Source organism: Opisthocomus hoazin, chromosome 17, assembly GCF_030867145.1.
Source record: "Opisthocomus hoazin isolate bOpiHoa1 chromosome 17, bOpiHoa1.hap1, whole genome shotgun sequence".
Lineage (NCBI taxonomy): Eukaryota > Metazoa > Chordata > Aves > Opisthocomiformes > Opisthocomidae > Opisthocomus > Opisthocomus hoazin.
This window is the reverse complement of record NC_134430.1, coordinates 2974333-2998428: the sequence shown is the minus strand read 5'-3', so window position 1 is coordinate 2998428 and position 24096 is coordinate 2974333. Positions and strand designations below refer to the sequence as shown.

Below are 24096 nucleotides of genomic sequence, written 5' to 3'. Positions count from 1 at the left end.
TTGGGGTCGGAAGGGCCCTCTGTGGGTCACCCAGCCCAACCCCCTGCCCAAGCAGGGTCACCCAGAGCAGGCTGCACAGCACCGCGTCCAGCCGGGGCTGGAATATCTCCAGAGAAGGAGACTCCACAGCCTCCCTGGGCAGCCTGGGCCAGGGCTCCGTCACCCTCAGAGGGAAGAAGTTCTTCCTCGGGTTCAGCTGGAGCTTCCTCTGCTCCAGTTTGTGCCCGTTGCCCCTTGTCCTGTCGCTGGGCACCACTGGAAAGAGTCTGGCCCCGTCCTCCTGACCCCCACCCTGCAGATATTTAGAGGCATTTCTAAGGTCCCCTCTCAGCCTTCTCTTCTCCAGGCTGAACAAGCCCAGCTCCCTCAGCCTCTCCTCGTAGCAGAGATGCTCCAGTCCCCTCATCATCCTCGTAGCCCTCCGCTGGGCTCTCTCCAGTAGCTCCTCATCTTTCTTGAAGTGGGGAGCCCAGAACTGGACACAGCACTGCAGATGGGGCCTCCCCAGGGCAGAGCAGAGGGGGAGGAGAACCTCCCTCGCCCTGCTGGCCACTCCTCCTAATGCACCCCAGAATCCCAGATATTTATAAATATTTGTTAGGTCCCCTCGCAGCCTTCTCTTCTTCAGTCCTCGTGGGCTGGCAGCAGCCCCACCGCCCCGGCTCCGCGTTCTCTTTGCCCCCCCGTGCAGCTCCCACTCGCCTCGAGCGGGCGGCTGGGCCATGCGGACACTGGTGGGTAAACGCAGACGCCGTGCACGAGCAGGGGCAGGGGGTCCCGGTACCACGAGTGACCCCAAAACCGGCGGGAGCTGGGGAGCGGGGAGGGCTGGTCCCACCGGAGCCGGCAGCCTCAGGCGCGCTGGGAGGAGGGAAGCACCCGCAGAGCCAGACGCCGCTCGCCCGTTCCCAAAGCTCCCGGACGGGTTGGGCGGCTCGGCCGCGGGTTTGCGATGCGCAGAGGCCCCGGCTGATGGCCCCACGAGCCCGGCCACAGCTCCCCGGCCTGCGGCGGGCACCGGGGCGGTGGGCACGATGCCCCCGGCCGGCCCCGCTCCCACCCACCATGTCCGGGCACCGCTCGCCCTCGGGGCGTCAAACCCCCGGTTCCCTGCAGCGGCTGCACCACACGCCCCGGCGCTGGCTGCGGGGTGACGCATCCCTTCGTCACCCCATGCTCGGTGCTCCCCCCTGGCAGCACCCCCGGCCGATCGGAGCCGCTGCCCGCTCCAGCCCGTGCGGATCTCGCCCCCGAAACGCCTTTCCCGCAACCCCTCGCGGCGCCCGGCGGCGCTGGGTTGTTTGTGCAGCGAATCTGGGTTAGCGTCGCGCGCCGTTTCGCTGACGCGGGGATGTGGAATTGTTATTTCAGGAGCGATCGGCTCGTCTTCCCCCTCCTGCGCTGTACAGCAGGACCACGGGGACCCCCCGCCCCGCCGCAGCCCTCTGGACGCCCACCCATGGGTGCTGAGACCTTGGGGTCCCGCTCGGCCTCCGCGGGGGCACAGGGAGATGTCCCGCAGCTGCGCAGGCGACTCTGCCCCAGCATCGGTCCCCTCCACCCCACCAAAACTGTCACCCCAGCCTGCAGACAGAACCTGCCTTTTCCTCTGATTTTTGCCAAATTTTTCCTCTCCCGCCAGTGGTTCGCTGGCCGGGGGGATGGGGGGAGAGCGGTGGCTGTTGTCTACCTCGACCTCAGCAAGGCTTTCGACACGGTCTCCCAGAACATCCTCCTAGGGAAGCTCAGGGAGTGTGGGCTGGATGAGGTGGACTGAGAACCGGCTGAGTGGCAGAGCTCCGAGGGTTGTCATCAGCGGCGCTGAGTCTGGCTGGAGGCCGGTGACTGGTGGTGTCCCTCAGGGTCAGTACTGGGCCCAGCCTTGTTCATCAATGACCTGGATGAAGAGTCAGAGCGCACCCTCAGCAAGTTTGCTGGTGACACAAAGCTGGGAGGAGCGGTGGACACACCGGGAGGCTGTGCTGGCATCCAGCGAGACCTGGACAGGCTGGAGAGTTGGGCAGAGAGGAACCTGATGAGGTTCAACAAGGGCAAGGGCAGGGTCCTGCACCAGGAGAGGAACAACCCCAGGCAGCAGTACAGGCTGGGGCTGAGCTGCTGGAGAGCAGCTCTGCGGAGAGGGACTGGGAGTGCTGGGGGACGACAGGGTGACCATGAGCCAGCAGCGTGCCCTGGGTGCCAAGAAGGCCAGTGGGATCCTGGGGTGCATCAAGAGGAGTGTGGGCAGCAGGGCGAGAGAGGTTCTCCTCCCCCTCTGCTCTGCCCTAGTGAGGCCTCATCTGCAGTGCTGTGTCCAGTGCTGGGCTCCCCAGTTCAAGAAAGATGAGGAGCTACTGGAGAGAGTCCAGCGGAAGGCTACGAGGATGAGGAGGGGACTGGAGCATCTCTGCTATGAGGAGAGGCTGAGGGAGCTGGGCTTGTTCAGCCTGGAGAAGAGAAGGCTGAGAGGGGACCTTAGAAATGCCTCTAAATATCTGCAGGGTGGGGGTCAGGAGGTCGGGGCCAGACTCTTGCCAGTGGTGCCCAGCGACAGGACAAGGGGCAACGGGCACAAACTGAAGCAGAGGAAGCTCCAGCTGAACCTGAGGAAGAACTTCTTCCCTCTGAGGGTGACGGAGCCCTGGCCCAGGCTGCCCAGGGAGGCTGTGGAGTCTCCTTCTCTGGAGATATTCCAGCCCCGCCTGGACGCGGTGCTGTGCCCCCTGCTCTGGGTGACCCTGCTTGGGCAGGGGTTGGGCTGGGTGACCCACAGAGGGCCCTGCCAACACTTGCTGTGTTGGGATTCTGTGAAAGCAGCCGGGGAGCGATGGGAGCGCTGCCCTTGCCAGCTCCCGCCCGGCCGAGGCTGTGCCAGGGGTGGAAGCGGCTCCCCAGGCTCTGGGTGCAGACCTCCCCCCAGCTGGGACACGGCTTCACCCCGTGCTGAACAAATGACCAAATAAATCCACCCGGGAAGTACAAATTTGCACCTCCCACACGCTGGGCTGGCACCTCGCTCCGGGCTGCGCAGTGAACCGCGTCCGGCAGCGGAGGATGCTCCGGGTCCCTCCCGCCCGGGGATCTCGCTCGCCACGGTCGGACCCATCTTCGATCGCTGCCGCTCAGCCAGAGCCTCGGCCACAGCCTCCTCCGCCGGAGCCAGAGCCGGTTCGTTATCTCTCCATTAATTCGATCGTTTTCATCAGCTCTTTGGTGATTTTCTTTATTGGCTGAAATTTTTCATAGAGCTTTTAACTCTGACGAACAGACCCACTCCCCTCGGGCCCCGCCGCTCGCCCGGGGCTGCGTTCACGCCGGAGCAGTCGGACGCGGACGGCTCCGAAGCGCCGTGCCGGGAGGGCTCAGCCACATTTCAATATTTCCACCGACATCTGGGCAGCTCGACGTCCCTGCCCATGGCGGGGGGTCGGGACCAGACGATCTGTAAGGTGTCCCCCCCCCCAAACCGTTCTGTGATTCTGAGACGAGTCACCCTCGGCACCAGCGCGCTGCTGGGTTTTTTGCTGAGCCCTTTTTTTTGCCCCCCTCCCCCTGCCTGGAAAAGCAACCCGGCCCCTGCACAGCTTTTGTGTTTGGTGTTTTTTTGGCAGAGCCGCGTTCCCAGGCGCTGTGCCGGGCGCTGCCAGCCCTCCGAGGGGCTGCGCCGCTGCCGAAGCAACGCGGGCCGCAGCCAAGCTGTGCCTGGGACCCCGCCACCCCCCTAAAGCCACCCCCGTGGCGCGAGACCCCTCTCCGGGAAAGGGGAGGGTAATTCACCATCACCCCCAACGAGCGATCCGGCCCCCCCGGGCTGGACCTCCCGGCCGGTCCCGCTCCCCGATTTCCACCCCTGGGAGACGGCTCCCGGGGCACCAGCCCAGGGGCGCAGGGGGTCCCCGCCGCGTTGGCACGGCTCAGCCCCGCTCGGCGCTTTCCGCAGGCGCGACGCCGTGCCCCGCAGCCCCCTCGCCTTCCCCCCAGAGCCCCCCAGACAGCCCCCCCGCCGCAGATCAACACCCTGCGGCCCACGGCTCGGTTCCATTTCCACCCCCAGCCGTGCTTTCCCCTCTCTGCTCGCCGGTTCTGGCGGCAGCCCCCACCCCCAGCGCCCGCAACCCCCGAGCTGGGAGCCTCCCAGGGCCTTTTCACCCCAAAGCAGCCACGTTTCCACCTGCCTCCTCACACTGCACCCACATTTTTCCGGCGTTTCCCTCCACTGCTCCCCCTCGCCTGACCTACAGCCGACAGGCCGTGATCCACCGGAGCAGGCTTCCCTCTGCCGAAACCAACGGCCACAAAAGTTTTCACATTTGAGATCTCCAAGCAAAATCCCTGAGGATCACCAGCCCGGTACCCAGGGCGAGAGCAGCTCCCCGTCTCCGGCAGCCCGGGGCCCCCCCTGGAGCCAGACCTGGATCTGGGGGCTCCCCGCCGCCGCCCCCCCACTGCCCGCGTGCCCTGGCCCCGTCCGTCCCACGCGGGAAGCAGCCGAGCCGGGGAAGGGAGCAGCCTCCCGACAGCGCTGGGAAAGGCCGGCTCCGAGGGAGCTGCGGGAGGGGAGCGCGACGAGGAGCTGCAGAAACCCCAAAAAGGCCCAAACCCCGCTGGGACGGCAGCTGCGAGGCCATCGCTGCCACGGCCCGCGTGGGGCGGGGGTGAACACCGGGGCAGTGTTTCTCCCAGTGCCGCAGGCACCCTGGGACGGCGCGGGGCAGAGAGCCCCGAAAACACAGCATCCGGCTGCGGCCCCCGGCACCTGCAGCTCCTCCAGTGTCCGCGCCCGGAGCCAGGGCTCTGCCCGCCGCGGGGTCCGGGCCCCGGGAGCTCCGAGCAGCACCGGCTCCCTCTCTGCAGGCAGTGGAAGGGTCACAGCCGGCAGAGTTTGTGCTTTCGCTCCTGTCACAGCCCAGATTTAATTCCACCGCCCCCCAATTCCAGGCAGGCACTACGTGAAGGCAGCGCGCTCATCGCACCCCCGCCCGGTTCACCATTCCCGAGGTGTCCGGAGGAAGAGGAAGTCTGTCGCTGTCACGACAGAGGACATCTCAGCGGGAGGCAGAGGCAGCTGGCGTGGCAGGAGGCAGCGACCCAGCCGGCGGTTCCGCCGCGCTCCGGCCACCGTCCATTCCCCCAGCGCGGGGATCTGCGAGGATCAGGACGTTCAGGGGCTCCGCCTGCGGCATAGACCGAGCGTTAAATCCACAACCACTGGTACGAAGAACGCGGATTCATGCACCCATCTGTCCCCTCTGCTCCAACGCCGGTGCAAAGCCGTGCCAGACGTGGGGAGGAACGCAGGGCTGGCAGCTGTGCCAGGGCCTGGCACGGCGCTCGGGGGATCCACTGACGCGAAGCAAAGCCCCCAGCCAGGCCACCGGCCTCCCACACACCGGCAGGGCAGGAGGGAAACCGAATCCGCCCGCCACTGCCCTGAATCCGGGCGGGAGCGCGTTGTTTAACCATGTTTTCACCCCACAGACCGCCACCGCCAACCAGAGAGCGATGGGAACAGCCCAGCACGCACCAGTCCCATGCCCTGGCTGTAAATTCAGATGAAGTTCTGCAGGACAAGCTTCAATAGGTTTGGTTTGAGGGTTTTTTTAACTCTTTCAGGTTATTCCTCTCGTCTCCAGCAGCGATGGCCGCCCAGGAGGCCTGCGAATGCTGAGGGAGAAGCTCCGACAGCCCCCGGCACCGGCTCCCTGCGGCTCCAGCAGCACCCGGCCTCCCCAGGAGCGCGTCCCCAGCACCGCCACGGTGTTTCAGGGCACCTCAGCAGCTCCCCTGGCAGCGCTGCTATGGAGAGAGACCCTCGAGCCACGCTTTGCCCGGGAAAAAAAGACAAGAGCCAGCCGTGGTTCCGCAGGAGAGCTTTACTAGCCCAAGCGATGCCAACGTGGTGCCGTTCCCCTTCGGCAGGGGCAGGGCCCCCACGCAGACCCCACCCCACCGCCGCAGCGTAACCAGGTGCTGCCGTGGGGTTTCTTCCCAGCGGAGTTCCACCTCAACGCCTCCACGGGTGACCGAGGGTCCCGTCCCCTCCGGATCACGGTCGCGGCTCCTCTTTGCCCTTGTGGTAGTCGGGCGGGGTGTACTTCCCCTCCTTGATCAGCTTGTCCCTCTGCTCCAGGATGGTTTTCAGCCGCGCAGCCTGGCAAAGCGCACATGAGAGGGTCAGGGCAGGCGCACAACGGGGCCGTAGGGGCCCGGGAAGCACCCGGTGGTCCCTGGCGCAGGTCCCGGCAGCCCCCCAGAAGCCGGGTGCAGGTGGAACCTGCGCCCACCCTGCCCTCGGGGCTCCGCTCCCGGCTCTGAGCCTACTGCCAAGGCCTTGTGGGCTCTCAGGCCGCTGCACCACGCTTCGCCACTAATGATAACTGGGTTTGCAGCCCACAGCTGGGCAGGCAGCGTCTTCTCCCATCGGACTGACCACAGCCGCTGCTGGAGAGGAGGAGGAAGGCCCCGCGGGCAGGGAGGAAGGCTCTGCGGAGCGGAGTCCTGCTACCACAGCCCACGCCGCCCCTCGGGGAAGGGGCTGCTGCAGGGCCAGACCCCCCGTGCGGCCTGTCGGCTGCCAGGAGCTGGTGCTCCTCCACCAGCAGCCCCCCGGCAGCACTCCCCACCCCAATCCCCCTCCCCACCCCGGGCCGGAGCCCCCAGACCCCCCCAGGAGCCCGGCCCAGCCCCTCAGCAGCCGCTCCCCAGCCCCAGCGCCCCCCGGCCTCGCCCCCCGGCCCTCACCAGCTTGTTGCGGTGCATGCACTCCATGAAGTCCTCGTACTCGGGCTGGCACTCGCGGCGGGCGCGGGTCTGGCCCAGGCCGTGCCCGCACTCCACCCACTCCCGCTCGAAGGCGTGACAGGCCCCGGCCTTGCCGTAGGGCTGCGGCATGCTCTGCCGCAGCAGCCACCGGTCCACATCGATGCCCAGCTGCCGCTGCAGCTCCCAGAACGGCATGGCTGCGCGCCTGTCGCGACACGGGCGCTGTCGCGACACTGACAACCACGGGACCGGCCGCCCTCACAAACTCCCACCCGCCACCGTCCTTCACGAGCCTTTTACGACGCTGCCCGCCGTCAAGCGCGACCGCAGCCGCGACACTCGCATCGCGCTTTACGGCCCCGGCGGAGCCAGCGAGACGAGCGGCACGAGCGCCCTCCCTCACTGCAGCGCGCCCTGGCGGGGTGGAGGCCGCCAGCCGCGCCCCAGCGCCCCCTGCCGGCCGCTGCAGCACCCTCCGGGGCTAACCCAGCGCTCCCAGTATCCTCCCACTGCTCCCCCAGTGCTCCCACTGCCCCCACCCCAGTGCCCCGGTGTCCCCCAGCGTCCCCCCAAGTGTCCCATTGCTCCCAGTGCACCCCACGCTGATGCTTCAGGGTCCTCCCAGTGCCCCCCAGTTCCCCCAGTCCCCGCCTTTCAGGGTCTTGCGATGTTCCCGCTCTCTGGATTTATGGGCTCCCCCCACCGCGGCGCTGTGCCTGTGCAGGCCTCCACACACCTCCCGGGGCAGGGGGCTTCGTTAGGGCTCACGAGAGCTCGGGGACCGAGCGATGCCACCAGCCCCAGCTCTCCCCCCCCAATAACACCCACAGCGCGGAACCCACCCCCCTACTCCTGCACCCCCCCCAAATCCCAGAGCTCCCTCCAGACACCTGAACAGCACCCAAGGTCTGGGTGAAGGCCCCCAGCTTCCCTAACGAGCAAAGCCTCGTTACGCAGCTCGCTGCTCATTGCGGAACAATTCTCTCCGGCGCGGGGTGGGGAGGCAGCACCGGGGCCTTCCTCATGCCAAAGCCTGAGCCGTGCTGGACAACCATTTATTATCATAACTCTTAAAAAAAATGAACCCAAACCCCCACCCTGCAGCCCCGTGCCAGCAGAGGCAGCGGGATTTATGGCCCACGCTCCGAAGCCCCGGCCCGTGGGGGCCCGTGGGTGCCCGTGGGTGCGGAGCGGGACGATGTCGGTGGGGCGGGAGGTGCTGCCGCAGCCCCGGCCGCCGCGGGACCGTTGCCCGCCGCCCCGGTACCGGCGCTGCTCAGATGATGCTGGCGGGAGCGAAGACCGGGGCGACGCAGAGCGTCTCGGCCATCTCCCAGCCGCAGGACAGCGGGGCGCAGACGCTCTCGTGGTCGTCGCCCGTCTGCGGCGGCTTTTCCTGGAGGAGCTGGACGGCTTTCCTGCAGGTGGGAGACAGCGGGGAGGGGAGCAAGGGGGTGCAGACCCTCCCGAAATGCTGCACCAGGGACCTGGGGAAGGGGGAGTTCGGGGGGGTCTCACATTCCCCAGAGCCAAGCTGCCCGTGGCTCCTCAAGTTGTGTCAGGGGAGGTTTAGACTGGATACTGGGAAAAATTTCCTTACTGGAAGAGTGGTAAGGCACTGGACCAGGCTGCCCAGGGCAGAGGTGGAGTCCCCATCTCTGGAGGGGTTCAAAAAACACGTGGATGTGGCACTTGGGGGCATGGTTTAGCAGGCGTGGTGGGGTTGGGGTGACGGTTGGACTTGATGATCTGAGAGGTCTCTTTCAACCTTAACGATTCCATGATTCTCCAGCGACAAACTGGCTCAAGTCCATCAATGTTCAAAAAAACCCACGAGTTTTGCCTCAAGGCCAGGATTTTACCACGAATCTCCAGGTTCTGAGACTCAGATTTGACCCAAAGAGCCCAGCTGGAGGGAAAGCCGGCATCTCCCGGGGGATTCAGCCCTGCCCCCTCGCCCTGCCCGCGCAGGACCGTCTCTTACCAGGCCACGCGGGACATGGCGTAGGTGATCTGCGGCTGGGGACACCCCCCAAGCGGGGACGAGGCCGGGACGGTGTAGGCACCCATGTCCTCGAAAACCAGCCAGTCCCCAACGCACAGCTCGGGCAGCTCCAGGCCGTCGGCAATGCGCTCCTCGGCGCGTCCCGGGGGGCCCTGGAGGCTGCTGCTCTGCGCGGGGTGCTCCGGGCAGGGGGTCTGCAGGGGAGAGGGGAGGACGATGCCCCCGTGACGTGCCTCGTCCCACCCGCCCTGATGTCCCACCCCGGGAGCCCCCGGACTCTGGCCACGGCCCTGCTGGTACATCGGCACGGCCTCTTCCCCACGGCCGCCGCTCTCCTCCAGCACGGAGCCCGGGGCCGGCCGCGATGCGAGGGCGAGCAGGGGCTGGGTGAGGCGATGGGACGCAACGCGAGGGGCCCGTGGGGCTCTCCTCACGTGGGCCAGACCCTCACCTTGCGCGGCTGAGGTCTGGGGCAGGGGCTGTCGAAGAGGAGGCAGCTGAAGGCGCCGTAGATGCCGTCGCTGAGGTGATACACGAGGCTCTTCTTGCTGCCAGACTCCTCCTCTGGAGGGGAGCAGGGAGAGGGCTCAGGGGGCTCAGGCACTTGGGCGGGCCTGTCCCACTGTCCCACCATCCCAACATCCCACTGTCCCATTGTCCCACCATCATCCCACAGTTCCACCATCCCAACATCCCACCATCATCCCACAGTCCCATTGTCCCACCATCATCCCACCATCCCACCGTCCCATTGTCCCACCGTCATCCCACCATCCCACCGTCCCATTGTCCCACCATCATCCCACCATCCCACCATCCCAACATCCCACCGTCCCGCCATCCCAACATCCCACCACCATCCCACCGTCCCATTGTCCCACCATCATCCCACCACCCCACCATCCCACCATCCCACCGTCCCACCATCCCACCGTCCCATTGTCCCACCATCATCCCACCATCCCACCATCCCCCCATCCCACCGTCCCGCCATCCCACCATCACCCCACTGTTCCACCATCACCCCACCACCATCCCACCATCCCACCTACCGTCGGAGCTGGGCTGCTCCGCAGGAACCTCCTCCCTGGCAGTGATGCTGGCAGCGAAGGTGAAGGCGGAGGTGACGTAGTATCGCCCGGGTGTCGCAACGATCTCCACCCCGCAGCCGTCTGGGAAATACAAGTCCAAGGCAGAATTTATCACGGCAGCGATCTGGACGGGAAGAAGATGTTCCCCCTCGGTTAGCTCGGCCCCTCTGCAGGGTGCCAGATCCAGGGAGACCTTCCAGCCTTGCTCTCTGCCTGCTGAGCGCAGGCGTCGGGAGCCACGCACCTCTTCAAACCGGGCTCTGGTGTCCTCGGTGCCGGGGAATCCCCCTCCGATGTCCAGGAGGTGCATCCGGTAGCCCAGCTCGGTGCCCATCTCAAAGGCCAGCTGCGCCGCGGCCACAGCCCGGGCGAAGGCCTGGGGCTCCAGACCGCGGCTGCCGAGGTGAAAGCTGAGGGCACAGTCCCTGTTTCAGCGGGGTTCGCTCGTCCCCGGGGAGCAGCGAGGGGACACCGCACCGGGATTATCACTCACTGCGGGCAGCTCTGCGCCTCCCACACACCAACCCAAGCCACACTGCCTAGCCAGCCCCCCAGACCCTCTCTGAGGGCCAAACTTGCCCCAAACTGGTCCCAGCAAGGGTCAACTCCCCAGGTCCAGCCCCCACCTGACCCCCAGCCAGAGCAGTCGGTGGGTCCAAGGACCCCTGCGCTGTTCCAGCAAGGCAGAGCTCCCCATACCCGGGTCAAACAGGGGCGGAGAACCCCTATGGAAAATGGACCGTGTGCTGTACCTGATGCCAACAACCTCCACAGCCTGCTCCTTCGCCATCTCTAGCAGGTGCCGGCAGGACTCGAGCGTGGTCCCAAACGTCATGCTCGGATGGGCAGAAGGGCTGGAGTCAGCAGCAATACCCAACAACATTCTGCAGGGCAAAGGCGCACCGTGCTGAAGCATCTTCGGGCCCTCTGCCACCCCACAGCCACCTCCCCAGCTCCTACCCCTGCCTCCCACAGCTGCCAGGCACCCACCTGGCATGAGGGTGGCTCCTGGCCACCTTGCTCAGCTCCACCTCGTTGTCGAAGGTCATCAGCTGCACACCGTGGCTGGCTGCATATCTGATGTGGGCAACCTGCTTGCAGGGGCTGCTGTAGAAGATCTTGTCAGGCGGGACCCCGATGCTCCGAACCCGTGCGATCTCTGCCTGCAGGGAAGCGGCACGCGTGCAGGCAGGTGCCCGGGACCGGGGCTGCCCACGCCTGGCCACGACCAGCCCCGGGCCAGCCTGCGGCGTTGCGAAGGACAAAGCACCAGCATTGCAGCCTGGGCTTTAACAGGGAAAACCCGCAAGAGCTCAGAGGGATCACGGAGGGCTTTGTCCTGGCAGGGGCCGGTTGCGGCAAGATGTTTGCAAGCAGCACGGGACCAGTGGTTTATGGGTGCTTGTGTCCCCCGTGAGCCGCAGGGAGGGTGACTGGACAGGCTGGAGAGTTGGGCAGAGAGGAACCTGATGAGGTTCAACAAGGGCAAGGGCAGAGTCCTGCACCTGGGGAGGAACAACCCCAGGCACCAGTACAGGCTGGGGCGGAGCTGCTGGGGAGCAGCCCTGTGGAGAGGGACTGGGAGTGCTGGGGGACAACAGGGTGACCATGAGCCAGCAGTGTGCCCTGGCTGCCAAGAAGGCCAGTGGGATCCTGGGGTGCATTCGGAGGAGTGTGGGCAGCAGGGCGAGGGAGGTTCTCCTCCCCCTCTGCTGTGCCCTGGGGAGGCCTCATCTGCAGTACTCTGTCCAGTTCTGGGCTCCCCAGTTCAAGAAAGATGAAGAGCTACTGGAGAGAGTCCAGCGGAGGGCTGCGAGGATGAGGAGGGGACTGGAGCATCTCTGCTACGAGGAGAGGCTGAGGGAGCTGGGCTTGTTCAGCCTGGAGAAGAGAAGGCTGCGAGGGGACCTTAGAAATGCCTCTAAATATCTGCAGGGTGGGGGTCAGGAGGACGGGGCCAGACTCTTTCCAGTGGTGCCCAGCGACAGGACAAGGGGCAATGGGCACAAACTGGAGCAGAGGAAGCTCCAGCTGAACCCGAGGAAGAACTTCTTCCCTCTGAGGGTGACGGAGCCCTGGCCCAGGCTGCCCAGGGAGGCTGTGGTGTCTCCTTCTCTGGAGATATTCCAGGCCCGCCTGGACGCGGTGCTGTGCAGCCTGCTCTGGGTGACCCTGCTTGGGCAGGGGGTTGGGCTGGGTGACCCACAGAGGGCCCTGCCAACCCCGACCATTCTGTGATTCTGTGACGGCTGCAGCGCTGGTCTGAGCTGTCACGACTCTTTACGTTTTCTCCTCCTGGTACCATGTCCTCTTTAATTACGTACAAGTAAGTGGTTTAACTTTCGTTCCTCCCTGGAAACCTGGCTGTCACAAATGAGCAGCAGGAAGGAGCAGGAAGCTTTAGGCTCAGCCTTAAAGCCACCAAGAGTTGGACGGCTGTGGCAGTGGCACCCCAGGGACGTGCCTTCCCTGCCAGCCAGGACACCAGTTCCAGCGAGAGGAATGTCGGGCAGAGGGGACAAGCCTGAGCCACCAAAGAGGACGGGCGTTTCTGGGCTGTGTCGGGAGGGTTTTGGCAGCAGGGGGAGACTCCTGCCCCTGGAAACGTCATCTGGTGAGTGCAAACGTGGGACAGGAGGGTAAGCCCTGCCACTCGCCCACAGGCGCCCAAAGGACGCCCATCCTGAGATGTCCTCCCTTGACCCTACCTTGTTGGTGCAGGCAAAGCCTGCCCCCAGCTCGGCCAGCAGCCGAAGCACTCCGTCACTGCCGTTGCACTTAACCGGGAAGTAGGGTTTCACACGGGGCAAGGCCTTCAGGAATCGCAGGTGTTTCTTCACGATGTCCCCGAGGTCTGCCAGGAAGAAGGCTTGCTGGTCGTTCTAGGAGAAAGGCGGAGTGAGCAGCGATCACCTCCCCACCACCGCCTCTGCCGAGGGGTGCTGGCTGCCGGGGAGCAGTGGAGCTGCCAGCCCTCACCGCCTGGTGCAGCTCCACGAGGAGGTTCTCCAGGAGGTGTCTGGTGGTGAAGCCCTCCTCCACCATCATGAAGTTGGATTCTTTCAAGTACCCATTCATGGTCAAGGTGTGATAATGCTGGTTTAAAGCCTCCTGGAGCAGGGTATAGCTTCTAAGTATGCGACATGCTGGAAAAAGAAAGGGAATATTAGAGGCAGGGCTCCAGAAGGTCCCTCAGCTCACACCACTCAGCCTGTACCCCGAGGTGCTCCCCGTCCCTCCCATGGGCCGCACATGGCAGCGCTGCCCTGGACAGAGCTCTCTGCTGCTCTTCTCCAAACCAACGCCTCAGCCGAGAGCCCTGCTGTGGGTTAAAGCATCTCCAGGGGGAGGAGACACATTTCTCTGCAGCTTCAGAGCTTCGTTTTGGCACACAGCAGCCCTGTCTTCTTCAGCAGCAGTTCAGGCAGCAACACAGTCAACAACAAAGCCAAGTTCATTGCAGAGCGGATGGCCTACATACGCCAGAACCTGTCCTTTCCTGCTCCGGCACGTAGCTACATCTGCTGTACACCTCACAGGGCGAAGTTCCCTTGCGGTTTTCAGTTAGCTGAAGCCTCACAGACCCACCTTCCCAGGCACCCCAGCCCCGTGGAAAGGGAGGCATCTTTCAAGAGCACAGCACGGGCCCCTCGCTGAGGCCAGCCAGTCTGGGGATGGTCTGGGTCTGTGCTGTGGTTCCAGTTTCACGTCTCTCCCGTGACACTGGGTGCAGAACAAGGGGACAAGTTAAGCTGCACGGTGTTTCCTGGCTGGCACACTTCGCGAGCTTCGGCTTTAAGCTTGCACACTTAAGCTTTAACAATCTCCTCCCCCGATTCCAGCCTATCCCATAACCCAGGGAGCTGAAAACCCAGCACGAGCTCGCAGGAAACCTTTCCACTCCAATAATCTGGCTCTAGCTCCAGGGCTCTTCCAGCAATATGGTCTCTCTGATCTGAAGCGAGCGGGAGACAGAGGTTTCATCTCTCAGAGCTGCACACCACCCCCTCCTCTGCAGAGACCTAATGACGACACTCGGGATGGGCACTAGGAGAGAGGCCACGCTGAGCCCGGAGCAGCAGGGGGTTTTAAGGCATTGAGCAAGCACCAACAGCTAACGCCAGAGATGGGAAATGGGGAGAAAAACGGGACTTTGAAGCTCTTAGAGCTTTATACTCAGGAAAGGAGAGCAGCTCCTCCAGCCTCAGCCTTCACTCCCCAAAGACATCACGAAGCAGCACCCAGCCCGCCCTGGCTGGGCACAGAAATGATGAGCGATTAAGCGGGTCATTCCTGCCAGCCCCGGGCATCCCCTCCTTACCAAGGGCCAGCGCCTCACTCCCCGGTGACTAGGGGTGCTGCCAGGGGGGCCCCCTGAGGAACGCCGAGCTCCCGCAGCACCCCACGGCGTGGCTGTTGCTGGGGGTCCGAGGTCTCTGTGGAGAAGCAGTGCAAGGGGTTAGTGAGGGAGAGGGGCAGGATGCCCTCCACCCAGCATTCCCAAAATTCAGCATGCGCAGGCATCCTGCACCAGCCCCCTCCTCGCTGTGCCAGGCACGCCAGCTTCCCCAGCAACCCCCCAGTGCCCCCCCACCCCATTACCTTAGAAAGCATTTAAACAGATCACGCCCATGGGTCTCCCAAGAGAATGAACCGGCCCCAGCGGCGGCTGTTTGTCCTGCCCCAGTTCCCCGCCTGCCCCAGACCCTGGACCAGCCGCCCCTGCAGAGAGCTGGGGGGGGAGGCTCTGCACCCTGTCTATCCCAGCACCCCCCTCCCTCCTCTGCCTCACAACCGTGGCCACGACAACCAAACCCAGGCAGCCCATTGGCTGAGCTGCCTCCGAGCATCCTTCATCCCTTTCAGGGAACGCTCCCCTCCTCGCCCACCCCCTCCCAGGGCTGGGGCTGCCCCCAGCAGACACCCCAGGTTCTCACCGAGTCCCCGCCGTGCTGGCAGCTCATCCCCAGCCTGACGGCGCGGAGCGCTGCGAGCCTGCCCGCAGCCCGGCCCTGGAGCCGGGGCGGTCGTGGCTGTGCTGCATCGAGTGCGCAGGGACCCTCGGGGGGAAGAGAGACAAAAATACCTCTGGAATACTGCTGCCAGGGAAACGCGGCTTCCTGCGGAGGAAAGGCTGAGCAGCGCTTGTCTGGCTGGGGAGGCGGTTGGGAAGACGTCAGGGACCGACTCTGCCCTCGTCGTGCTGCTGCCAGTGTTGGTGGGCTCCCCAGCAGCAGATCCGGCTCGGACGCTGGTGCAGATGCCCCGCCTGGTTGGCCAGTCCTGTCTCTGCCTGCATTTGTACACTGGGGAACAGTTCCGCTGCTCCATTCCCCAACCACCACAGGCTGAGCAGGGGATTGTTGATTTTTTCTTGTTAATTTGTAATTCCCCCTCTGGTGAGGAGACAACGTTCTGTGCGTGAACTCCTCTCACCCAGGAGGTGAGAGGGACCCGGGCTCCTGTACCCAACACCGCGGTCTTGGCTTCGCCACGGACTCTCCTGGCAACAAGGGCCAAGGAAGCTCCTGTCTGCTGCGAGATCCCGGCCTGTTTTCCCGGTGCCCAGCACCCACCCGGGAATGTGCTGTGTGGGGGGGCTGTGCAGGGAGCTCGGCGCCGGGCAGAGGGCTGGGAGGCGCTGGGTCTCGGCAGCGTGGCGCAGAGCACCGCAAAGCCCCCTCGCTGGCGGACGGGACAAGCGGTGCCGAGACCCACGGCCCACGCAGGGCATCACCCCAAACCCACCCCACGCCGGGGCCGGCAACCTGCGCAGTGTCGCATAGCCCCGCCCACTAACCGCCTAGCCCCGCCCATTCCCTGAGTAACACCGCCCACTAACCGTCTAGCCCCGTTCACTAACCTCCTAGCCCCGCCCACTGACCACCTAGCACCACCCACTAATCGAGTAACACCGCCCACTAACGGAGTAGCACCGCCTACTAGCCACTAACCCCGCCCACTCCCCGCCAAACCCCGCCCGCTGCCTGCGCGGCCCCGCCCACGAGGCGCGCGGCCCCGGCGTCGCCGCCCATTGGCCGCGGGGCGGGGCGGGGCGGGGCGGGGCGGGCGCGCAGTCGGCGGCGGCCATGGCTCCGAGCGCGCAGGCCGGGGGCGGCGGCGGGCAGGCCCCGGGCCGGGGGCTCCGGCAGGGCATCCGCGCCGTGCTGCTGGGCCCGCCCGGTGCCGGCAAGGGCACGCAGGTGAGGGGGACACCGGGGCGTACGCGGGGTCATTCCCAGCGAGGGGGGCGGGCGTCCCGGCGTCGTCTCCCGGCCCTCCCCGACCCAGGGCCCAGCGTCTGAGCGCCCCGCCGGGGCCCTTCGTCCCGCACCCCCGTCCCTAGGGCCGGCCGCGGGGCTGCGGTGCCCTGGCCGTCGGGGCTGCGTGCCAGGCCCTGCCACGTGCTGGCCGGTGACGGGCCGTCCCGCTGCGGTGAGCGGGGACGAGGCCTCACCGAGACCTGGGGCCCGAAGCCCGGCCGGGCCTCAGCCCCCGGGGGCCCGGCTGCGAAGCCCCCACTCACCTCACGTCTCTGTCCTTCCCGCAGGCTCCGAAGCTCGCTGAGACCTACTGCGTCTGCCACCTGGCCACCGGGGACATGCTGCGGGCCATGGTGGCCTCGGGCTCCGAGCTGGGCAAGCGGCTCAAGGAGACGATGGATGCTGGGAAGCTGGTGGGTGCAGGCAGGGGTGGGTGGGGGGTTCCTTCTTGTTATCTGTCTTGTTATTTTAGTCTGGAGAAGAGGGGGAACCTTCTCTCTCTCTACAACTACCTGGAAGGAGGGTGTAGTGAGGGGGGTTTGGTCTCTTCTCCCAGGTAGCCAGCGATAGGACAAGACCCAATGGCCTCAGGTTGCATCAGGGGACGTTTAGATTGGCTATTGGGAACAATTTCTTTCCTGAAAGAGTGGTCAGGCACTGGACCAGGCTGCCCAGGGCAGTGGTGGAGTCCCCATCCCTAGAGGGGTTCAAAAACCATGTGGATGTGGCACTTGGGGACATGATTTAGCAGGCGTGGTGGTGTTGGGGTGACGGTTGGACTTGATGATCTCAGAGGTCTTTTCCAACCTTTATGATTCCATGATCCTGCAGGAGCAGCATCCCGTAAAAACAGCCTTCCTCTTCAAACCGGCTCCTTGCTTACCAGCAGCCTCTGTCGCTGGGTTGCCGCTTTCTGCCGCGGTGCTTTCGCGTTCGCGGGGCACAGCCTGGGTGTGCTCCGTGGCTCCCGAACGCTGTTTGGAGGCGAAGGTTTATCCCTGGAGCTGCAGGAGGTTACAGCCACGCGCTGCGGCTTCTGTGTCTCTTCACGTGATGCCTGGACCTCGGTGGGGTGGAAGACTTTGTTCAGAGGGGTCACCTGTGTCCCAGCTCTTGCATAAATGCCATTTGCCTGTAAATGGAAGGTGAAAACAGACTTAGGGGGGGTTGCTGTGGTGATTACAGTGGGTGCTGCGTAATGCTGGGTGAAACAGACCCTTTGGATCCCCAAGAGATAGGAGTTAGGATCTTTAACACATCCATTTTTCTGATTACCTTGCCAAAATGACAGAAATATCTCAAGGATGGGAAGTTGCAGCAACTTGCCCCAAAGCTAAGGGTGCGGGGCAGACACTGGGCATCGCTCCTGGCTGTCACAGCTGTGTAACACCCCGCGGAGAAGCTGCAGGCCCCGGGAGGGAAGAGCGACGTGGCTTATCTCCAGCTTTCCCTCAAAGCTAGCGTTGCAACGCCGCGCCTGCCGTGTCCCAGCTGGGTATGGAAGATAGGGACGTTATCTGGCAAGGCTGGTGGTATCTGCCACGTGTGTGCGGCAGCCGGGGCTGGCTGCTCCGTGGGTGTGTCGCAGCGAGCGTACCCTGGGCTCTGCGATAACTCAGCTGGGAGCACAGCAGCATTCGGGGTGGGTTTTTATGCTCAATTATGAAGCAGGACCCCTTTGTCCAAAAGGGGCGATCAGGAAAGCACAGAAGGGCCTTGCTGCTTTGCCCAAAGCGCCTCCCGCCCGAACGCTTCCCGCTGCAGGGCTCCTGTTTGTGTGCTGGCGCGGTACGGTTCCCAGTCCTGCCGGGTCCCAGCTGCGTGTGCCGGGGGAAGCGGCGCTGCTGAGAGCTGCTCTCGAGCAAAGGGCTCTTGTTGGGGCTGCGGCATCTGTTGGTGCTTTCCAAACGCTGTGGAAGAGGCACTGATCCCAGCGGTCTGCTGAGATCGTGATATGGGGACGAACTATCCAGCGAGGCCAGAGCTTCTCAGCAACTACCGGGCATTTACCTTCACGCGAGGTTTGTGAGAGTCAGGGAGCAACTCGCCGGCTTTGCCCTTCCTGGCCAGGCTGGCCCAGGGGGATGTGTGGGTGAAGGTACAAAGTAACAGGAAATAGAGATTATGTCGATATTTTGTATCGTGAATTGGTTTAAAAAAGAAATGACCTAGGGAGTTTGTCTTCAAGCTGACCTTCTCCCTTGAAATACATCAACCTTTGTGACACAGCGAGGTCGCAGCGCTGCTGCAAGTCCCTGCACAGGCTGCGGCGTCCCCGGTGTGAAATGTCTCATAGCCACGTCTCAGTGTTGACACCCATGGCAGGGAGCGCTTCCCCGACGCGGGCAGGTCTGAACGCGCAGCTTTCGCCCTGTGAACGGCAGTGGCTGCGGCCTCTGGGACCAGGAGCGGCTCTAAACGGAGCCTGGGAGCTGGCGCGGGTACAGCAGCTCTGGGAGAAGCTGTGTGTGAAATCGGGGTGGCCCTCCTGACCGTGTGCCTGCCTCTCCTCTCCGCAGGTGAGCGATGAGATGGTGGTGGAGCTGATCGAGAACAACCTGGACTCCCCGCCCTGCAAGAACGGCTTCCTCCTGGACGGCTTCCCGCGCACGGTGAAGCAGGCCGAAATGGTACGTGAGCCCCTTTTCGGGGACTGCTCTGGCGTCTCCTGCTTCCCTGGAGATGGGTGCCCGGCTGTGCCGCTGCCCCTCTGAGCTGGGTGTCTCTGTTCCAGCTGGATGAGCTCCTGGAGAAGAGGAGAGAGAAGCTGGACTCCGTCATTGAGTTCAGCATCCCCGACTCCTTGCTCATCCGGAGAATCACTGGCCGGTAATTCTTCTCTCCCAGATACCTGGGGCACGGGGTGGGGTTTCCTAGTTTCGGGGAGAGCATCCTAATTTCGATCCCCGTGTCATTCTCGCAGTGTTTGGCGCTAGCTGCGGTGCCCGTCTGTATTAGATGTCTGCTCTGTTCAGGCCTTCCTGCCCTGATCCCTTGCCTGCTCTCCCACCCTTGAGCAGAGCCCGTTCGTTGCCCTGTAAACGGGGGTTACCGATACAAATCGGCGGCCTTGGTGACCCAGCCCAACCTTTCAGCCCGGTGTGCCACAGCTGATGTCTTCGTGCTCTTGCTTCTGTGGAGCCATCGCTGCTCCCTGACGCAGGACAGCGCACAGGCGTTGGGCACTGCTGACACCCTGTCTGGGGTCAGCTGTGGTCGTGCAGACACCCAGGCGTCTCCCACTGTGCTGCTGCACTCTCTCACCGCAGCTCCTCCAGGAGCTACTCCCTTCCCCAGTAAAGCATAAAATAAAAATCCCTTCTCCATCTCCCAGCACAGCTGCTTTTTTCAGATGCCTGAAGAGGCCCTTGGTACAGAAATAGCTGGAAGAGGGGTTTCTTAGCAGAGAGAGGCCGATCAGGTTGCTGTTGCAGAGGTTTCTGTGCTGATGAGTGGCAGGTTCAGGAGACCTTGTCCCAGCGCCGGGCTACTTTGCTGACACTTGCTTTCTGTCTTAGGCTGATTCACCCAGCGAGTGGCCGCTCTTATCACGAGGAGTTCAGACCCCCGAAAGAGCACATGAAGGACGATGTATGTGAGCTCCCCAGGCCGCAGCTTACGTTGCTTTGGGTTTAGCTGATGCTTTTCAGCAACCCTGGAAAAACTCTTTTCTTTCCTTCTCTCGTACCTCCTGTCCTGGCTTTCTGGGGAGCGTGGGGAGCTGCCTGGGCAGCCTGAGCACTGCAGGGAGCGAGGTCTGGAGGGATGAGTGAAGGGCATGGTTATTCCGCAGAGCCGGCCCGGGCTCTGCCAGCCTCGGAACTTGTTGGACTCTGTCCATAGCTGAAGGTGCGGTGGGTTGTGACTGGTTTCCCTCCTGGGGAGCAACTGTAGCTGGTGTCTGCTCTCGAGGCTCCTTGGGCTCCTTTTAGCAAGCAGAGTGGTGCGTAGGGGAAAGACCACGATGCTGAATCCTTCTCTCTTCAGCGACTGCTCTGAGACTTCTTTCAGCTGCTCTGGGTTTGTTCCACTCTCCGCTGCAGACCTGGGGATCGCCTCCGCAGCTCCGCATTGTAGCCTGTCCTGGAGGAAGGGAGCAGGGGTTGTCATAGCTGCACAGAGATGGGGGGAGCGTGCCAGGCTGCAGCTAGCTGGAGACTGTCCCCTTGCTTCTCCCAGGTCACTGGAGAGCCCCTGATCCGCCGTTCGGACGATAACGAAACAGCCTTGAAAACCCGCCTGAAGGCCTATCACACGCAGACCTCTCCCCTGGTCTCCTACTACAGCAAGCGAGGGATCCATACGGCGGTGGATGCCTCCCAGTCTCCCGACGTGGTGTTTGCTAGCATCCTGGCAGCCTTCTCGAGAGCAACATGTAAAGACCTGGTTATGTTCATTTAGGGCTCTGTCCCAGGACGGAGCTCTCCCTTCTTTGTCTCTCTGTCTCTCCATCTCTGTCTCTTTGGGGCTAGGGAGGGTGAAGAGCTAAGCAGAGTAGAAGAGGGGGGGGGACAAGACGATGCAGCCCGAGGCAGGGCTGTGCTAATTCTCTATTAAACAAGCTGTTAACGGTCTCTATCTGGGTATATGTGAATGTCGGTCTGTGTGGATGCCAGAGCCCTGGCCCCTAGAGGTCGCAGCGAGCCCGAGCACCGGCTGCCAGAAGTGGGGTTCGCACCCCTTCAGCTCCAAAGGCTTTCGCTTCATTCTAGAGCTGTAGCTCCTTTTTGTGCTTCCAGCTCCTCCTGGCCGCTCCACAGGGGACTGACTAGCAGAAGGCTGGAGATCAGGGCTGAGCGTTGCGGGGAGGAAGGACCTTCGCAGGGTGCGGGACAGCGGATGTTCTCTGTCGGCTGCAGGACACGAAATGCGGGGCTGCTGGTGGGAAGCGTGCGGAGGGCTCTGTGTGTGCGCCCGCCGGGGAGGGACGGCGTGGCTGTGCGTGTGAGGGCAGCCTGCTGCTGCTCGGGGCTGGGTGAGAGCTTGTTCTCGTTGTATGTGTTTCATGTCTGTATGTCTGTATTCTCTGTGGGACAGCAGGTTACCTGAGAACACAGCCCATCTTCCTCCCACTCTGATGCAAGAGGGTGGGTGAGAGCTGGGGGTTTTCAGCCTCTCCTCGTCTGTGGGACCCAATATAGCAAATATTAGTGGGGTGCTTTTTGCTTTTTTTTTTTTTTTAACAACATGAAGTCTCTGGTCAGAGTCTCACAGTCACTGTGTGTGGCACGTTGGGATCTCCTGAGGACAAGAAAAGGACCTGGGTTTTATCTCTCCACTCTTGCCTTGGCTTTGGCCAAGGAGATGAAGATGTGTTGAGGTTCTTCTGATCCCAAAGTCTAAATAAAGCCTTGCTGCAAAACAAATTCTTTTTCAAGGCCTGAGAGACAGAATAATTAACCACTGGCTTCACGTGCCCTTGAGCCAACGACCTTCGTTATGAGATCATGGAAATGTACTCATTTCTTGAGCAAATCAAATGGCTCTGTCAGGCTGTCCATCTGAGGACACCGTGTGCGGTGTGGTTAGCGTCCCGGCTTCTCAGGGCCGTTACGCTGCTATATGGTGACTGTGCAAGGCTGGGGATGGCCTTTGCCCATCCAGGGTTCCAGCCCTTCCTAAAGGATCCCTCTGTAAGTGCAGATTGGCGCAGATTAAACTTTGTCCTTTGGCTTTCCATGTACGTTTACTGATTCAGTGCTATTGAGTACCCTCCTCGTATGAGGAGATGGCCCGTCTCGCTCCTGTGCACTGAGCTGCTCTGTCCAGAGCAGATGCCTAATCCTCAGGAATCCCTTGCTCTTTTTCTTGATAATTTCTCTTTTGTCTGAAAATAGCTCTCTGTCCTCGTACATCCTTTCCAGGGAAACAACCCCTTCCCTTCCAGAAAACTGGAAACAACACCAGAAACTGAAAGCAGTTGACTTGTTGCTCTTGAAAGCATGTGATTGCAGGGAGAGGGGGACTGAAAGTAAACGGTGCTGGTTTCGTCAGCAGCCTGCGGTCCCCCGAGGTTCCCCCGGACGGCCGTTGCCTTGCCGATCCTCTCTGGTTTTCCTGTGAAAGGGCAGCCCCGGCGCGTGGCCTCGGCGTGCTGGGAGGTCAGGACAGCATTTAGCATTGGACTGCCGTGCTCCAGGGTACTGGAGGGGAAAGTGTGTTAGAGCTGCCCCGGCATCTTGACGGCTGTAAAGAAATTCAGAGGTGAAGCAGCTTTTATCCTGGCATCTCGAGAGAGTCAGAGAGGAGAGCTGCAGCCCCCTGCGTGCTGCCATGATGGCAGGGGGGGTTCCCAGCCAGTTGGTGCTCCTGGATTTGGTCAAGGTTTTACTCCACAGCAAGAACAATGTGTTCTTCCACTCTTTGTTCCTCTTCCCCTTTTGTGCTCGCTTTGCGTCCAGCTCGCCAGCCTTTTTCTGCCATAAACCATAATTCATTTTGGGTTTTTTTCCCCTAAATCTATTTTTTCTTTGTTCCCATTTATTCCAGCTGAGTGACTCCGTGAACCAGATGAGAGACCACCAAACGCTGCACACTGCTACATCACCCATTGCAGCCCTCCCCTGGGTGCAGGGGAGGCAGGGAGGGCAGCCGGGAGGGGGTTACGATTGGTGGGAGGGGAATACGGAGGTGGTAGACAAGGGGCTCGGGGGCTGATTTGGTTGGTTTTTGTTTGGATTTCTTATTCAGCAGAATCTTTGTGAAGAGGAGATGGCCTTCTCCTTAGAAATCACAGTTTGGGGAGGCAGAACAATCGTACAGAGTGAAACATCTCTGCCAGTGATCAGAGGCGGGTCCTTGACCTGTTGGGAGGGTAGGGCTAGATGCTGTTCCAGGCGTCTCCAGGACTTCCAGGGCTTGTCCCATCGGCTCTTGGTACTCTGAGGCCACTGCAAGGTTTGCTGTGATTTTTCTAAAGTCACTTCATGTCAGCGAGGACCAAAATGAACAAATGACTCCATCATTTCTGAAATGGAAAGGAAAAAAAGATGCCATGGTCTTTTCCTGGAAGTTTTGTTTTTCTTGTTCTGCTGCATTCCTGAACCCTGGCATAGAGACTTCTCAAGGTTTCTCTGCTGCTGAACAGAGGGGCTGCGGCTCTAGTCCAAGCCTGCCTTACTTGGCAATGGGGTGGCTTTTCTGTGATCTTGACCAAGCTGGAATTCACACAATGCTGAAGAAATGCAAAAAGAGACTTTCTTAATTGACTGCATAAATAACACTTAATGGGGTTTTTTACATTTCTTTTTAGATCAAATGGTGCCTTGTCTAACCTCTGAATCAGTAATAAAATAACCCCTTTACATTTTGTATCTGTTGCTGTGTCCTTTTTGACCTGCAGCCAGCGTGGAAGACGAGAGGAGGCAGATGACAGCATAGCCGACTAACAGTTGAGCTGGGTGGATCCTCTGGCCTGATCCTATCTCAAGGATGTTGTTCTGTGCAGCTGGAAACGTGGCTTGTAATTCCTTTTATCTCTTTTCCTTGCTGAGTGTGTTCCAATGCTTTGTATCACCACAGCAATGGTGTCTTTGGCTGCTCTTCTCTCTCCTGTTTCTTCGTGTGTGATGCTGAAAGCACCGAGCCCCTGCGTATCCTGACCCTTCCTGCTCAGGGCTCCTTTCAGGTATTTTTAACTGATGTAGTTCCTAGCCTGCCTTCTCGTCGCTGGTTTGTGGAGGAGCTGATGTTATTTCCTTCTCTCCCTGCCACATACTGTGTCTTCTCTTTCTGCTCATTTGCTTTCTGCCTTTCCTACCTTGTATCCCTCCCTTCCCCTCCACCGGTGCCTCTCTCTAGCTACACAGGGCAAAATGTCTAATGCAAGAAACAAGAGCATTTCCTGGCCTCGCTTCGTCCTGCGGGACCCTGACCCCGGCTCTCTGAGGTATCTCGGAAGAAGGCTGTTCGTGATGTGCCGATGCAGGCTCGTTGTTTTTCCGCAATGCCCTTGGTACCCTCCTTGCAGCCCTGC

At 62.2% G+C, this 24096-nt stretch overlaps 3 protein-coding genes across 8 annotated transcripts; 1 reads left to right on the top strand and 2 right to left on the bottom strand.

The window, feature by feature from the left end:
* Positions 1-5855: 5855 nt before the first annotated feature.
* NDUFS5 (NADH:ubiquinone oxidoreductase subunit S5) lies at positions 5856-7082 on the bottom strand. The gene is made up of 2 exons (XM_075438263.1): positions 6742-7082; positions 5856-6151 (listed from the first exon to the last, which is right to left on the bottom strand). The coding sequence occupies exons 1-2, from the start codon at positions 6955-6957 to the stop codon at positions 6047-6049; spliced, it is 321 nt and encodes a 106-aa protein (XP_075294378.1). The 5' UTR covers positions 6958-7082; the 3' UTR covers positions 5856-6046.
* An 868-nt stretch (positions 7083-7950) lies between these two features.
* AZIN2 (antizyme inhibitor 2) lies at positions 7951-14587 on the bottom strand. Its single transcript, XM_075438097.1, has 11 exons — positions 14461-14587; positions 14180-14294; positions 12838-13004; positions 12567-12740; positions 10849-11021; positions 10611-10742; positions 10103-10268; positions 9820-9982; positions 9219-9331; positions 8747-8961; positions 7951-8180 (listed from the first exon to the last, which is right to left on the bottom strand). Exons 3-11 carry the CDS (start codon positions 12934-12936, stop codon positions 8039-8041), a joined length of 1377 nt encoding a protein of 458 aa, XP_075294212.1. The 5' UTR covers positions 12937-13004; positions 14180-14294; positions 14461-14587; the 3' UTR covers positions 7951-8038.
* A 1360-nt stretch (positions 14588-15947) lies between these two features.
* AK2 (adenylate kinase 2) lies at positions 15948-23551 on the top strand. Of its 6 annotated transcripts, XR_012765756.1 has the most exons (8): positions 15948-16061; positions 16409-16534; positions 18641-18751; positions 18856-18950; positions 19640-19712; positions 20301-20496; positions 20981-21096; positions 22611-23430. XR_012765756.1 is itself a non-coding variant. In XM_075438257.1 (7 exons), the coding sequence occupies exons 1-7, from the start codon at positions 15948-15950 to the stop codon at positions 23499-23501; spliced, it is 753 nt and encodes a 250-aa protein (XP_075294372.1). In that variant the 3' UTR covers positions 23502-23551. The 6 variants fall into 6 exon arrangements, 5 of the variants coding, with proteins under 5 accessions (XP_075294372.1, XP_075294375.1, XP_075294376.1 ...); XM_075438257.1 differs by lacking the exons at positions 20981-21096; positions 22611-23430 and adding an exon at positions 23464-23551; XM_075438260.1 differs by lacking the exon at positions 20981-21096 and having other exon boundaries at positions 22812-23430.
* Positions 23552-24096: the final 545 nt, after the last annotated feature.

Bases quoted from the DNA above. Each gene is read 5' to 3' on its own strand.
- NDUFS5 (XM_075438263.1), bottom strand. From the start codon at position 6,957: ATGCCGTTCTGGGAGCTGCAGCGGCAGCTGGGCATCGATGTGGACCGG. The intron at 6,152-6,741 runs GTGAGGGCCGGG...GCGCTTTGCCAG, and splicing joins GCATGCACCGCAACAAGCTG to GCTGCGCGGCTGAAAACCAT.
- AZIN2 (XM_075438097.1), bottom strand. From the start codon at position 12,936: ATGAATGGGTACTTGAAAGAATCCAACTTCATGATGGTGGAGGAGGGC. The intron at 12,741-12,837 runs GTGAGGGCTGGC...CCTTTCTCCTAG, and splicing joins TCGTGGAGCTGCACCAGGCG to AACGACCAGCAAGCCTTCTT. The intron at 11,022-12,566 runs GTAGGGTCAAGG...GCTTCCCTGCAG, and splicing joins GCTTTGCCTGCACCAACAAG to GCAGAGATCGCACGGGTTCG.
- AK2 (XM_075438257.1), top strand. From the start codon at position 15,948: ATGGCTCCGAGCGCGCAGGCCGGGGGCGGCGGCGGGCAGGCCCCGGGC. The intron at 18,752-18,855 runs GTACGTGAGCCC...TCTCTGTTCCAG, and splicing joins CGGTGAAGCAGGCCGAAATG to CTGGATGAGCTCCTGGAGAA. The intron at 19,713-20,300 runs GTATGTGAGCTC...TGCTTCTCCCAG, and splicing joins AAGAGCACATGAAGGACGAT to GTCACTGGAGAGCCCCTGAT.